The following is a 14,231-nucleotide window of genomic DNA, read 5'->3' as shown; positions in this document are numbered from 1 at the left end:
AGGCAAGAGTTCATGATAATGGGGGTTCAAAGTTCAAAGTTTACACACAGATGGATTATTTGGAAGTTGGCTAGGATAATGGAAGTGGCCGAGACAGGGGAGTCTGCTGGGATCACCCAGCAAGATAGCAATAGTTAGTGTGTTTTCGATATTTAGCAATATACCCTTGGTTTTTTCTTTTGGCATTTCAACCTTTGTAGCACCCAGGCTGATGAACTGGCACCTTCCTTGTCTGCTGCGGTGCCAAAATCAATCTGTACAGAACCGACTTCACCTAAATATACTGGCACTTTCCACCTGCCTCTTTCCATCTACTTCTGTCTTCCTCCCAACAAAGCATCATGATTCCACCTGAATACCCCGTTGCTCTGCCAAACCTTGGGCATCGACATCTTATATGATCTTTTGGTCAAGATGAGCAATTTGGTTGGCTTCCAACCACTGAAGAATTTTCTCTGCCGCCGAGCACGACTGATCGACTTGCTTCCAGCCGCATTGAGCAACCTGCCCTCACGCCGACCACATCCACCCACTTGCGCCGACCTCATTCACCACTTACGAGGCACGTTCACCCACACGCGGAGCACCCTCATTCACTTCCGGAGCACAGTCGTCCCAGCCGTCCTCTAAAATGGCCAATGAGCACATCAAGAGCAAGAGAACAATAGGAGATCACCTATTGTGATGGCGGGTGAATGAGGAAGTGAATAGACTGATAGACTTGCCCCACAACCTCTGGCGGAGCAGTCTTTTTTCCCTCTCTGCCATGAAGGCAGGCTGCGTGGGAATCTCTTCCCTTCTTCCTCCTCTCTCTTCTTTTGTCCCAAGCACCAAAGGAGCCAGTTTCTTGTTGTTTTTTCACCGCATCGGTTGCTTCTTTCCAATCGCCTCTTTTTTCGATTCAGTCTCTTGGGTTTCCATTGGGCTTCGCATATCTCACCCACCGAAACCCCCGTCATCCATTTTGGAAGGCACAACCACGACATTCTCCCCCACTACCCCCGCGGCTTCCCTTCCACTGTTGTCGGACTCTCAGAAGGCTCCCTATTTCGCAAATTCCAAGCACGCGACCTGAGTCACTAACACAACACCTATACAGCATCAGTTGACCATCATGGAGTCCTCTCCCATTTACAGTTTCAGCTCTGTCGCCGAATTTGCGCGCATCCACAAGGCTGGAACGGAGCATGAGTTCCTTCAAGATGCGCGGTTGATCGATGAGATCAATGGGCAGGACCTCAAGTTCGATGCTTGGTATGTTGTCTTCATTCAAGTCCCCTGCTCTATCAAGTACTAACATGGCCTTTTAACAGGCTCATTACTCGTATTCGGCAAACCATAAAGCGCAGCGAATACCTCCTTCTCGTTCAGCCAGGCTCCAACGGCGAAAGCAAGATGCCGTCCAAAGGTGGAGGTGGCAAAGTGAGAATCGCCTTTGCGGATGGTAGTTTCAGCGGATACTGGGATGTTGCTCGCATTGAAAATCCAGTTGCCATTCTGGGATCGAGCAGCTCGCCGCTGGCAAAGCTTCCCGCATACAAAGTAACCGTTCCGACTGCACAGCATCATGAGGTCTTGGACAAACCCATTATCGACTCTACTGGGTCATCTTCCAGTCCGGCGGCCACAAGCCCCAAGCGTCTCTCCCCAGCAGCCTCCTCATCATCAACCATTTCACCCATCGCCTCCTCGGTTGGGAACTCTTCTGGTTTGCGTCGCGATTCTCACGATCACAAGATTGTCGCAGACCAAATTGATCTGGCCTCTCAGCTGAACCCAACCAACGTTGTCAAGGTCAATTTCCATCTTTTCGCCTCGGAATCAACCAAAGATTCTGAAATTGGAGCGTTAGAGTCTCTCCACGGTCGTTACCAGAACGCGACGGATCGACAACTGGACGCATTCAACTACTTTGTCACCTTGACAAACCCTGCTTTCCGTGTCAACCTTCACGATAAACTGCCACACATGAAGAAGGCTCTTGACCGGCCTGGCTGGTTTGAGACGCCCCTCGGCAAGAGGTTTCAGATGCTAAACCAACAGCAGAAGGAGGCTTATCTTCACGGCTTTGACCATCTACCATGCGGTATTTGTGTTCTCCCAGGGGGGCCTGGTGCGGGTAAGACGCACTTCAATCTGTTCACTATCGCCATGGCTCAGTCTGAGCCCATGGTACGATATGGGAAGCGTCCGGATGAGTCGGCAAAGGTTTTGTTCATCGTCGATATGAACAGTCCTGTCGACGATGTTGCGAACCGAATGGTCCGCCTGTACCAAGATCTGGGCATGAAGAAGTCGATCATTCGGATGAAGGGTTGGGGTTTTGAGGTGAACCGGAGCTCTAAGCTGAACCAAGCGGAGGACGCCGCGGCGGGCGGAATTGCCAATGCCGACTTCACCAACCAATTCCTTGCGACTGTCAAAGAGATGACCACTGGGCAAAACTCCGAGACCAGTTGCAGAGCCCAGAGTCTCGACGAAGCGGCTTGGGAGCGTTATGAAGCACACAAGGATACGGAGTATGAGCTGATCAAGAAGTACATGGAAGAAGAGTTGTTCGGTGAGGAGGAATGCCTCGTGGTCCCCCTCCGTTTTCGCAATCTAGTATACGATCTGTACCGAGACACCCTAGCCGACGCCGACTTTATTGCGACAACCCCTGTGGCTGCGTCTAATCATTTTAAAGGCATGTTCAAGCCCGACTTGGTGTTCTTTGATGAGTCGCCTCATGCCCGAGAGCTGTGCAACTTGGTAGCAATTGCAAACTTCAACCCGGTCGCCTGGATATTTTGCGGCGATCATCGGCAAACTGTACCTTATGTCGGTTCTGCGGGCTCCGGTTCTCAGAATCCCTACGCGCGACAAATGCAAATTTCGATGATGGAACGCGCGGCCAGGGCCGGGGTGATTCGTCATGAACTCTTGATCAATCACCGTGCCTATGGCAGCCTTCATCGGTTGGCATCCGGTCTTTGGTACAACGGACGCATGGTCTCGGGAACAACAAAAACGGAAAACCGCCCACTCGTTCATGTCCGCAACTATCTGAGCCGGCTCATTGGCAATAAGCCGTGCGGAGTACCGAGACTCATTGTTCATCTGAAAGGATCTGTCGGAGAAATGACGGAGGGAACATCATGCTGGAATCCCAGCCACGCGGCTTGGGTGATGACTCGTGTCAAGGAGTTGCTGGCTGATCAACATTTTCGCAAGCCGGACAGGGTGGAGCCCGGCACCGTCCTCATAATATCGCCATACAGAGCAGCCTTCCAGCGGTATAAGAAGGAGCTCAGGACACTCCCTCAATGGGCCCAGAAGCGGGTGGAAGCCCGTACAGTCGATGTCTCGCAAGGCCACGAGGCTGACTTTGTGTTTTTGGATCTCTCGAAGGAGAGATCTACTGATTTTCTTGACGACCCTAATAGGTTGTGCGTGGCTCTAACCAGAGCGCGTTTAGGGGAGATAATCCTGATGTCTGGAGATATGCCGTATTCCGAGCATTTCAAGCACCGAAGTGAGCATCTTCGCCGGATGTACGCTGCCTGCATGAACCGCTCATCATCCGCTACCAGTGAGAATGGGGATGGGAACGATCTTTGCAGCGGGAATGGACAGGTTGTTTGGCTGCATGCCGAAATCCCCGACAATGAGGATTGGTCTACCCCGTTGTCTGACGACTGGCCCACGATGGCGTATGACGACCTGGACGAGATCGATCAGTCGGCTCTGTTGCGCCGCAAGGCTACCGAGGCCTTGGCCGCTCAGAACAAGAGAAACGAGGAGTTTTACCGCAGATCCACCACTCGGAAGATCAACCAAGAGGCATATGACTGGCTGATGTGTCGCGATGCGGATGGCGATAGTGAAAAGAAGGAGTTTTCTCCCGAGAACGAGGTATTGGAGAAGTATGTTCAGAGGAAGGATATTGTTCAGGAGAAGGAGTGCATTGTGGAGAAGCAGATTGAGGGGGAGGTGTCTACTGAGAAGGAGAACTCTGTCGATCAGAACGACCATGTCATGATGAAGGAGTGTGGGCGGGGAAAGAGCTGTGTTGAGAAAAGAGAGTGCACCGTGGAGGAGGGGTTTGTTATAAAGAATGAGATGAGCTCACAACCTGGTGGTGGGGGGGGTTTGGCGTTGTTGGCCTGCCTTGTTGGGAATCTGGGTAAATCGCAGGCTGATCACTAGTTGGCATAGTGAAGACGGGATGGGGATGGGTACTGTAAAGAAGATCTGCATGGATGTAAATTTGTGTGTAATGAGGGGACAATGGAGGTAGACAATGCAGCAATCCGAACGTATATACTGTATCAGACCTGACATGCGCCTGCAGTGACCAGTCGTGACGAGATCTTGAACCATACATGGGCATATCTGTTCTGGGGCTTCGTAATTGTGTAAGGTCTCACTTCATGACTACATCGGGGGCTCCCAGAAACGCATGTGGTGATATTTCGAGGTCAATAAAAGTAATGGTGGTGGTGAGCAGATAGATTATGGCACATTGCAATCAACAAAGCATGGTTTCAGATTGACAAGAGGTCAGAACTTTGTGTCACCTCTCCGGGGTGCGGCTGAGGGCGGCCTTGAGGTGACACCACGGCGAATACCACCGCATGTTACCCTCACCCACTTGGTGACCCTGACAACAGGCCTTCGTATCGAGAGTTTCATCTCTTGGTTACGCCAAGAAGATATTTCCAGGTATATCGCTCGAGGAACCGTGGTTCGGCCGACTGGAAGATATAGATCCGTTTCGGAGGTCATCAGCGGTAGGCTGGCGGCTCAATAATGTTATTCATGGAGGAGCGGGCATTGATATTCATCCGAGCCTCGTTAAGTAATGAGTGGCACAGTGGGGGGAACGGGGGGCTATTTCCGGCACGGCGGTTGGGCCGTGCCCTAGCAGCCCTACCGGTGGGGGGGGGGGGGATGCAGTGATCTGCTTCCCCCGCAAGGTGCTCTTGGGTGTTTTGTCAATGAAAAAGAACCCCGACACCTCCTTAGGTCAGTAGGTATTGACTGCCTACCTCAATCCCTTTCGAGTCTGATTTTTTCTACGACGGAATAACTGTTCAGTTTGTTTTTGGTCACAGTTGGGAGGTCCCAAACCATCAGGTACGACGGGACCCTGCATGATCTGCTGTCAGTTGTGGGGGCGTTGTGTGGGTGGTCTCAATGGTTCCAGAGCCAAGCCCCACCATCTCATCAGCTGCTGCGAGCCTCGTTGAGGAAACATTCCTAGAATGAAGAATCGAGGTGAAGAAAGTTCTTAGCTGACTCGTAAGCTGACAGTTCTTGAATACAGAGAAACTTAAAATGAAGGTGTTCAGTCAGACAAGGAGTCGCTGGCTTGCCACGATACCTGACCAGAGTTCCATCCTCCGATGATCCAACACCTCTACGAGTCCGAGTCGCAAGGCTCCAGCCCACCAACGCCCCTTCACAAGACCGAGCTTCCCAGACAATCAAAAGCCACTGCCGTTTCCCCAGCTCTTGGCAGACCTTTGCGGTTCGACGTTAAAATGAGAAAACAATGCGAAGAGGCAGCAGGCCTTTGGCTGCGACCTTCTCTGTTGTCTCCCACCGCATTTTCCAAAACAGTTAGACATACATGATCACGAGCCGCGGCCAAGGCCAACATTACAGCCCAAGCCGTCAACTAACGACACATCGTTTCCCTTCTGACCGTCACAGCACAGGTCCCATTCATCAGCCGCAAGCCGGGGTTCCTCTTTGTCCCCTCCTACCTAATAACTCTCAGTCCGAAGTGTGATCCTCACACATGGCGCAGTCAAGGGTGCAGCAGCAGCTGCTGCTGTGTAACGACAGAGACCGATCCCCAGGGCTGATGGTTTAAAATGAACCGAGTTCCCCCCTTTTTCCCCAGGAGAACTGGAATTGAGGTTCTTTTCTTGTCTCGGATCCTGTTGGTTGATGCAAAAAACACCGTCGTCACCGTTGCTACCCGATTACCTCTCGTACTTATCCCGTACATGACATCTCTACGTAACGTTGCCCACCGGAGCTGATATCGAACACATCATGTCTCACCAACCCACCATCAAGGAAGGAGAGTGGCAAGATGGCCTCTGTGGATGTTGCTCTGGTGGGCACTTCTGGATGGGGTGCTGCTGCCCTTGTATTCGTGAGTCTTGCCATTCATTCAACTCTCCCACCCATGGCTTGGTGTGTATCGATTAGTGGCTAACCATATGGGTGGACAGTGGTGAACAAGACTCATGAGCTTCTCGAGAACCCCTCGAACCCTTCACCTAGCGGATGTGGCATGTGGGGATGTGCCTGGTGCGGCTTGAACTTTTGTGGCGGCTGGGGATGGATGTTAGTAACCTCTTCCTCATGGCTTTCTCCAATAGCACCTGTACTGACTTGTTGTGCAACACAGTCTTGAATGCCTTCAGCGTGGAGAGGTCCGATCCAAGCATAGAATCGAGGGAAGCGGGTGCACCGACTGTCTTGTCGCCTGCTGCTGCCCTTGCTGCGGTGTGATCCAGTCGCACAAGGAGGTGGAGAAACGCAGGGACGCGATGCAGGGAGGTGTGCCGGACAAGATGGGCTATCAGGGACAGGCCCCCATGAGGGCTTGAGCTCCCTGAATAGACACAACAGCGCCATGGCCAAAGGAGAGACAGAATGCTTGTGCGATTAGTTGTAGTTTGGGAGGGAGTGTTATGATACCATCGTCTTTATTGCTAGCAAATACGAACATTGACTTTGACCATCAACAGTTTTTTTTGTTTCTTTTCAGCTATAGCCCCCTGACCTGAAACTGATACTCCTCCCCCCTATCCAGATACACAACTTTGTCCTGCAACCCTGCGCCGTTGACCTCCTTTTTGAAGTCATCCAGCCCCGACACCATCACGTCATAGTCATCGTAGTGAATTGGGATGGTGATGTCGGGATTCATCATCTTCATGAGTTTCACCCCTTGCACCCCATCCATTGTCACCATCAAGAGCGGCATCTTTGCACCCGGGATCGTCGTCCCGCCAAGGTGGACAAGCATCAGGTCGATCTTTCCTCCGTGAAGCCATTGTGGGATCTGCTTCAGCTCGTCGATGAGGAGGGTGTCACCCGAGATGTAGATCCTGTAGCCTACTTGGGTGTTTTGTGCTGTTTCGGATGAGGTGGTGTATCCCAGTTCTAGAAGCCAGCCGTTAGTGGGTGGGACAGCGCCTAGGAGGTCGTTGGCGACGGCGAGGGGGCCGGGGGGGACGTGTTTCCCTGGCATGGCTGTTACTTTGATTTGAGGGGGTTTGCCGTTGCTGTTGGTGGAGGTGGGCTGAACGATGGGCATGATCAGGGAGTCGAAAAAGTCCAGGGCAGTGACGTTCTGGAAGGGCTCTGGTTTGGAAGGGGAAGTGAGGCAGGATTTGGCGTGGGGGGTGGAGATGATGGGGAATTGGCGGCTGAGGGAGTCTTCGACTAGGCGGTCGAAGTGGTCTTCGTGGTAGTGGGATAGGAGGATGCAATCTAGGGGTGGGAGGGCGTTGATGCCTACTGCGGGATTGGTGAGACGTTCCGAGGTGACGCCTGGGCCGAGGTGGACGTGGTCGCCGGCGTGGAGGAAGTTGGGATCGGTTAGGATGCGGGCACCGTGCCAGGCGAGGATGGTGGTGGCGGTGCCGATGAAGTAGATGCTGCCGGTGTTGTTTGATGGGGGGGGGTCTGGTAGGTCGGAGGCTGATGGACGGGTGGGGTGAGACTTTGTCTCGCTAATGGGGAGCTGTGGCTCATGATCGGGGTGGTGTGTTTTGATCTTGAGAAAGGGAATCCGTTTGTGAGGATTGAGTTCCAGAGTGGGCATTGTCTTTGACATCTTGAGGTGTGGTGTTGTTGGCGGTGGTGATGGTCTTTTGTGCTTCTTCGGTGTCTTCTTCCTTCCGTTCTTGACGGGAGCGTTCGTCTTGGGCGATGAAATAGTCCATTCTAACTGGTTGACCCATTTGGCCTTTTCTGTATAGTTAATTCTGTGGTGGCTTTCTGTTGGTTGGCATCGGCCGTGATGATGCCATGACGAATGTTAGCTGTCGTCATAGACTGGAGTTAATGACTCCACAAAGAGGATTCAGCCAATCCACTTCTTCAATGACATCGACTCTGCCACGATACAAACGGGAACGATGATTTTCATTTCTAGCTGTGTTGCGATACCAGTGCTGTGTCAAAGTCAAGGCATCACGGTTTAATGTACCTACGCATAAATTCAGGGGTCATTCAGGGGTGCGCCCCCCCCAGGGGTTATGACGACTCAAGCCACACAGTAATTTGCCCGCCTAACAACTGAACCGCTTGTTCGCTTGGGCCGATCTTCCTAAAGTTTGATAAAACAAACTCCATATTAAGGGAATCATACTCCTCGCCATTACCATCACCCCTGAGAGGGCAGCGTATCACGCAGGGCAAAGGAACCAGTGAGTGATAGCTGTATTCGTAGGATTTTGATCTAAAAAAGTCAAAGAGAAGAGTAATACCAGCCTGTAGCCTGCAGCCAGAAATAAACAACCACCTTGGAGCAACCCCACTAGCCAGATTCGAAAAGTGGGGCACAGGCACCTGCACCCAAGCAAACTAGCACTATGATCACCGCCGTGACAACTCCAATCACAGCATACTAGAGAACGCACTTTAAATTTTCATTTGTTATTAATAAATTCCTTTAATAATTATACTACTGTAAAAGTAACTTTTACAAAATACAATAATTAATTTTCCAAAATTTCACTTTATTTTATAATTCAAAATAAATACTATTATAATTAATAACGTACATTATAAGCGAGTCACGCACTAATTATTGCGACGCGTTCTCTTTATATTTAACATTATTTTTCTCCACAACCCAATATGCTACCTACTTTAAAAGAAGCGAGGGTAATCTTAGCCCTTAAAGCTCTTTAGAAAAATAAGCGTTTAAGTGTTAAAGTAGTAACGAGGCTCTATAATATTCTAGAATTAACGCTCCGTAACCGACGCGCTAGCTAGCCTATACGACGCGATACTATACCCAAATCGAAGAAATTTATTTAATCTAAAGAGAATACTATTATTTATTATGTTATTAAACTATATACGTAAGCTTTTCTATTAAGATTACGTAGTATAAAAGATATAGCTAGTTAATTACTACGTATATATAACGCGTTTTCTATTAATGAGCTTTAAGTATATAACTTTATTAAACGTTAATTATAATTCCGTATACGTTTTACACGTAAATATAATTACTAAAAAGCTAAATATAAAGATTTAAAGGTTATTACCGAATAGTTTACGCTCGTACGGAATACTAAGGCTAAAATACGGTATTATAAATAATAATATTTATAATTTCGACGAAATTAAGTCTATAATAAATATTATTTTCGCGAGTATAATAATTATAACTTTAAATGGCTTTAATAAAGTAAAATTAATTTAATTTAGTAATCGTAAATTTGTTATAACCTTAGTGTAGGACGGTTATAGAGCTACGGGAATAGAAGCTAATTAGGAGAATATATAGGGGAGCTAATTATAGTAAAGGATAAGTAATTAGTGCGATTAAGGTATTAAATAAACTAAGTAAGAGTAATTAGTATAATTAGGGTACTAAATAAATTAAATAAGAGTAATTAGCGTAATTAAGGTATTAAGCAAACTAAATAGAAGTATTTAATATAATTAGGGCACTAAGCAGACTAAGTAAAGGTAATTAGTAGCCTTAGGAAACTAATTACGGCTTAGTATAAGGACTATATATATAGAGGAACTAACTAATATATATAGATAGTTCCGTAATATATAATTTAAGTTATATTTATAGTATTTAGAATTTATATTAAAATATTTTATTATATACTATTTAGCTATACCGAATTAAGATTATTTAAAAGTGCCTTTAATTAATATCCTTTTTGAAAGTTCTAAATAGGGGTTCGTTATATATTATATATTTACTTTAATTTTATTATAAATAAGTTAAAAGTATTTTTTTACTATTATAGCCGGACCTAAAAATATTTAAATAGGAAGCGTTTAGCTTAGCCTAAGCGCCGAAGGACCCTTTATTAAGCCTATACCCTTTACTATAAAGCAGGTTATTAAGCGTCTTAAAAAACTCGAGGATAAGGTTTAGTAGATCCGGAAGTAGATTTTCGTTATCTCGATTACGTTTAAATCAATTATTAAGTTTCTAGTACTAAAACGTTTTAAAGGAGAAAAGATAAAGCTTAAAGGATTTTTAATTTAATTTAAAATTTATTTTCGTTAATAATTAAATTAATTTATTAACGAAAAGTCGAAAGTAATTTTCGTAGTTACTAGGCTTAAAGATAGGGCTTTCGTATAGTTCGAGCCTATCCTCGGTAACTACTATAAGTAAGAACCGGAAAATTAAAAAAGAAATTACCCTAAAATATTTCGAAAGCTATTATACCTTTAAAGCTAAGCTTAAAAAGGTATTTAAAAAATATAATAAAGTAAAGCGCGCGTAAAAGAAGCTTTTAAGCCTACGTTAAACGCGTTTAATAGTTAATTATACGGTTTAATCTAAAATTAATAACCTACGTAATACTATTAATAATAAAGGGTTAATATAACTCTTTTACTATAGCCTTAAAAAAAAATAAAAAAAAAATTATATAATATAACGAACCCCTATCCAGAACCTCTAAAAGGGATACTAGTTAAAGGCACTTCTAAATAATCCTAATTCGATATAACTAAATAATATTTAATAATAATTTATTTTAATTATAATAGTTTAATATTAACGATTATAATTTATATTATATATTACAGAACTATTTATCTATACTAGTTAGTTTCTCCGTATATATAGACTTTAGAACCTTAAGGTACTCGCCCTATTATAGTTTCGATTACTTTTTAATATATTATATCCTATAATATACTTATTATACTATACCTTTAATTACCCTTAGCACTTTATATTTTATAGACTATTCGTAAGCTTTAATACTATAATACTTTTATTTATATTTAATTAGCTGTCCCTTAACTTTTTTAATAATCGGCTAAGCGCTTTACGCTTTATATATAACGTAACTTATTATTAATTTAATTATAATATAATACCTTTCTTTCTAAATCGATATCCTAATAACCGTATCCCTAAAATAATATTTATATCTCCGCTTTCTTTATATTTTTATAATACGTCTTTTTTTCTTTTATCTAGGCTATTATATTTAATTATATAAAGAAATCGACTTATACGAGTACCGACCGTCGCTATAATTAAATATAATTCCTTACGAAATTTAGCTTTATAATACCTAAATATATTTATTATAAAAAAAATAACCTTTAATATATAACTTTTTTTCGATATAATCGGTACCTTTTATATATTAATTTTAACCGCTTTTATTATAATATTTATAGCGTAGATCGTAAGTCCTTTTTCGACCTTCTTTTTTCTTCTTTAACCGGCTTCGTAATCCGTCCTTTAATTAAAGAGAAGGAACGTTTAAATACCGAAAAGCAAGCTACCTTAAGTAAACTTCTTTATTTCGAGGTATAATCGCGCGCCTTTAAGGTTCGAGCCTTTACTACCTTTCGTCTCGAATTTCGGCTCCTTAAGGAGGAAGAGAGAGAGGCTTCCGCGCGGTTTACTATCTTATATAGCCCGCCGGTAACAAACACCTTCGCTACTCCTTTTTTTACTACCGCTTTTTCTTCCGACTTTTCTTTCCTGGATCCTTCCCTAGGCCTTAACTAGCCTTCGGACTTTCTTTTAGATTTTAATATTACCGGTCCTTTTTTCCTAACCGCGTTAAATACCGCTAGTAATACGCTTTTTATTTTTTAAAGTACTTAAAGTACGTAATACTATTTAAATTTAATTCCTTTTATACTTTTTAACTTTATAATATAGTATATAGTATATCGATTATTACGTTAAAGGTATAGGTTCGATTCTTACCGAGGTTTTTCTAGCTTTATTTTATAGCTATTTAGCTATAGGCCGGAGCTAGGTTTTTTTATTTACTTAGGTTTTAATCGGTCCGGATATTATTAATAGAATTTTTTTTTATTTAAGTAATTAAAGTATTATAACGAACCCTTATCTAGAACCTTTAAAAGGGATATTAGTTAAAGGTATTTCTAAATAATTTTAGTTCGGTATAGTTAAATAATATATAATAATAGTTTATTTTAATTATAATAATTTAATATTAACGATTATAATTTATATTATATACTGCGAAACTATTTATTTACGTTAGTTAATTCTTTTATATATATAAACCTTAAAACCTTAAAGTACTTACCTTACTACGGCCTCGATTATTCCTAATATATTATATTTTATAATATACTTATTGTATTATACTTTTATTTACCTTTAATATTTTATATTTTATAAACTATTTATAAGCCTTAATACTATAGTACTTTTATTTATATTTAATTAGCTATCCCTTAACCTCTTTAATAATCGGCTAAACGCCTTACGCTTTATATATAGTATAGCTTACTATTAGTTTAATTATAATATAATACCTCTCTTTTTAGATCGATATCCCGATAACCGTATTTCTAAAATAATATTTATATCTCCGCTTCTTTTATATTTCTATAGTACGTTCTTTTTTTTTTTTATTTAGGTTATTATATTTAATCGTATAAAGAAATCGATTCGTACGAGTACCGACCGTCGCTATAATTAAATATAGTTCTTTACGAAATTTAATTTTATAATACCCGAATATATTTATTATAAAGAAAATAACTTTTAATATATAATTTTTTTTCGATATAATTAATACTTTTTATATATTAATTTTAATTACTTTTATTATAATATTTATAGCGTAAATTATAAGTCCTCTCTCGACCCTTTTTTTTCTTTTTTAACCGGTTCCGTAGTCCGTCCTTTAATTAAGGAGAAGGAATACTTAAATACCGAAAAGTAAACTACTTTAAGTAAGCTTCTTTATTTCGAGGTATAATCGCGCGTCTTTAAAGTTCGAGCTTTTACTACTTTTCGTCGCGAATTCCGGCTCCTTAAAGAGGAAAAGAGAGAGGCTTCCGCGCAGCCTGCTATCCCGCATAGCTCGCCGGTAGCGGATACCTCCGCTACTCCTTCTTTTACTACCGCTTTTCTTTTTAATTTCTCTTTCCTAGATCCCTCTTTAGGCCTTAATTAACCTTCGGACCTTCCTTTAAATCTTAATATTATTAGTCTTTCTTTTCTAACCGCGTTAAATACCGCTAATAATATGCCTTTTACTCTTTAAGGTACCTAAGGCGCGTAATACTATTTAAACTTAGTTCCCCTTATATTTTTTAAATTTATAGTATAGTATATAATACGTCGATTATTATATTAAAGGTATAGGTTCGATTTTTATTAAGGTTTTTCTAGCTTTATTTTATAGCTATTTAGCTATAGGCCGGGGCCGGGTCTTTTTACTTATTTAGGTTTTAGTCGGTCCGGATATCGTTAATAGAATTCTTTTTACTTATTTAGGTAATTAAAGTATACCTATAGTTCCTACAAATTATTTATAACCGGATATCCTAATTAATTAACTAAATACTTTAATTAATTTTTATTAAACCGTAAATCTAATATTTCTTTTATATTATATTTTTTTTTTTCGTCCTTCGTTACTACCTATATATTAGCTTTACTTACGTATAATATAGGTTTTAAAAGTAAAATATAAAAGGTATATAACCGTAAATATATTATACTAAATAGCTTTAATTCGAATACCGTTTCCGATATTTTTCTTTTAACTTTAAATAGTTTTACTTTCCTATAATCTAACTTTTTACTAAGTTTTTTAATATATAAATTATATATAGAAAGGAATATTATATTTCCTTCTTTAAAGCGAGGTCCTTCGAGCCTTTTAGTATTATAATATTTTTATATCCTTTCTTTTATAAACTTTAATTTTTATTTAAATTTATTATAAAATATATATATTTTATTTACTTTAACTTTAGTTCTAAATACTTTAACCGTAGGTCTTTACCGTAGGTTTACCTCGTAACCGAAATTCGTAAAGAACGGTATAGCTTTAATTATTTTAATTAATAATATATTATATATTAATTATATTATAAATAATAGTTTAATTTAATTATTTTATTCGAAATTAATATAATTCTATAAATATTATTTTATAATTTAGTTAAACCGTTCCGTTTAACCGTTTATTTAAAGGTAATAGGCCGAAAACGCTTTA

The 14,231-nt window shown here is 41.7% G+C and overlaps 2 protein-coding genes across 2 annotated transcripts; one reads left to right on the top strand and one right to left on the bottom strand.

Moving 5' to 3' along the window:
* The first annotated feature begins 260 nt into the window (after positions 1-260).
* QC763_0049070 (uncharacterized protein) lies at positions 261-6,743 on the top strand. Its single transcript, XM_062905736.1, has 5 exons — positions 261-703; positions 1,100-1,254; positions 1,314-4,030; positions 6,228-6,342; positions 6,407-6,743. The coding sequence occupies exons 2-5, from the start codon at positions 1,115-1,117 to the stop codon at positions 6,606-6,608; spliced, it is 3,174 nt and encodes a 1,057-aa protein (XP_062766608.1). The 5' UTR covers positions 261-703; positions 1,100-1,114; the 3' UTR covers positions 6,609-6,743.
* Positions 6,744-6,769: 26 nt separating this feature from the next.
* QC763_302080 (uncharacterized protein) lies at positions 6,770-8,241 on the bottom strand (the record flags this gene model as incomplete). The annotated part of the gene is made up of 2 exons (XM_062910661.1): positions 6,770-7,980; positions 8,223-8,241. 2 exons carry the CDS (start codon positions 8,239-8,241, stop codon positions 6,770-6,772), a joined length of 1,230 nt encoding a protein of 409 aa, XP_062766607.1.
* Between the last annotated feature and the right edge of the window lie 5,990 nt (positions 8,242-14,231).

Source organism: Podospora pseudopauciseta, chromosome 3, assembly GCF_035222475.1.
Source record: "Podospora pseudopauciseta strain CBS 411.78 chromosome 3, whole genome shotgun sequence".
NCBI classification, from domain to species: Eukaryota; Fungi; Ascomycota; class Sordariomycetes; order Sordariales; family Podosporaceae; genus Podospora; species Podospora pseudopauciseta.
The sequence above is the reverse complement of the archived record's forward strand: the minus strand, read 5'-3'. Positions and strand labels throughout refer to the sequence as shown.

Excerpts from the sequence above, each read along its gene's own strand:
- QC763_0049070 (XM_062905736.1), top strand. The coding sequence starts at position 1,115 with ATGGAGTCCTCTCCCATTTACAGTTTCAGCTCTGTCGCCGAATTTGCG. Across the intron at positions 4,031-6,227 it reads CCATGTCATGATGAAGGAGT|TGGTGAACAAGACTCATGAG; the intron begins GTGGGCGGGGAA and ends ATGGGTGGACAG. Across the intron at positions 6,343-6,406 it reads TGTGGCGGCTGGGGATGGAT|TCTTGAATGCCTTCAGCGTG; the intron begins GTTAGTAACCTC and ends TGTGCAACACAG.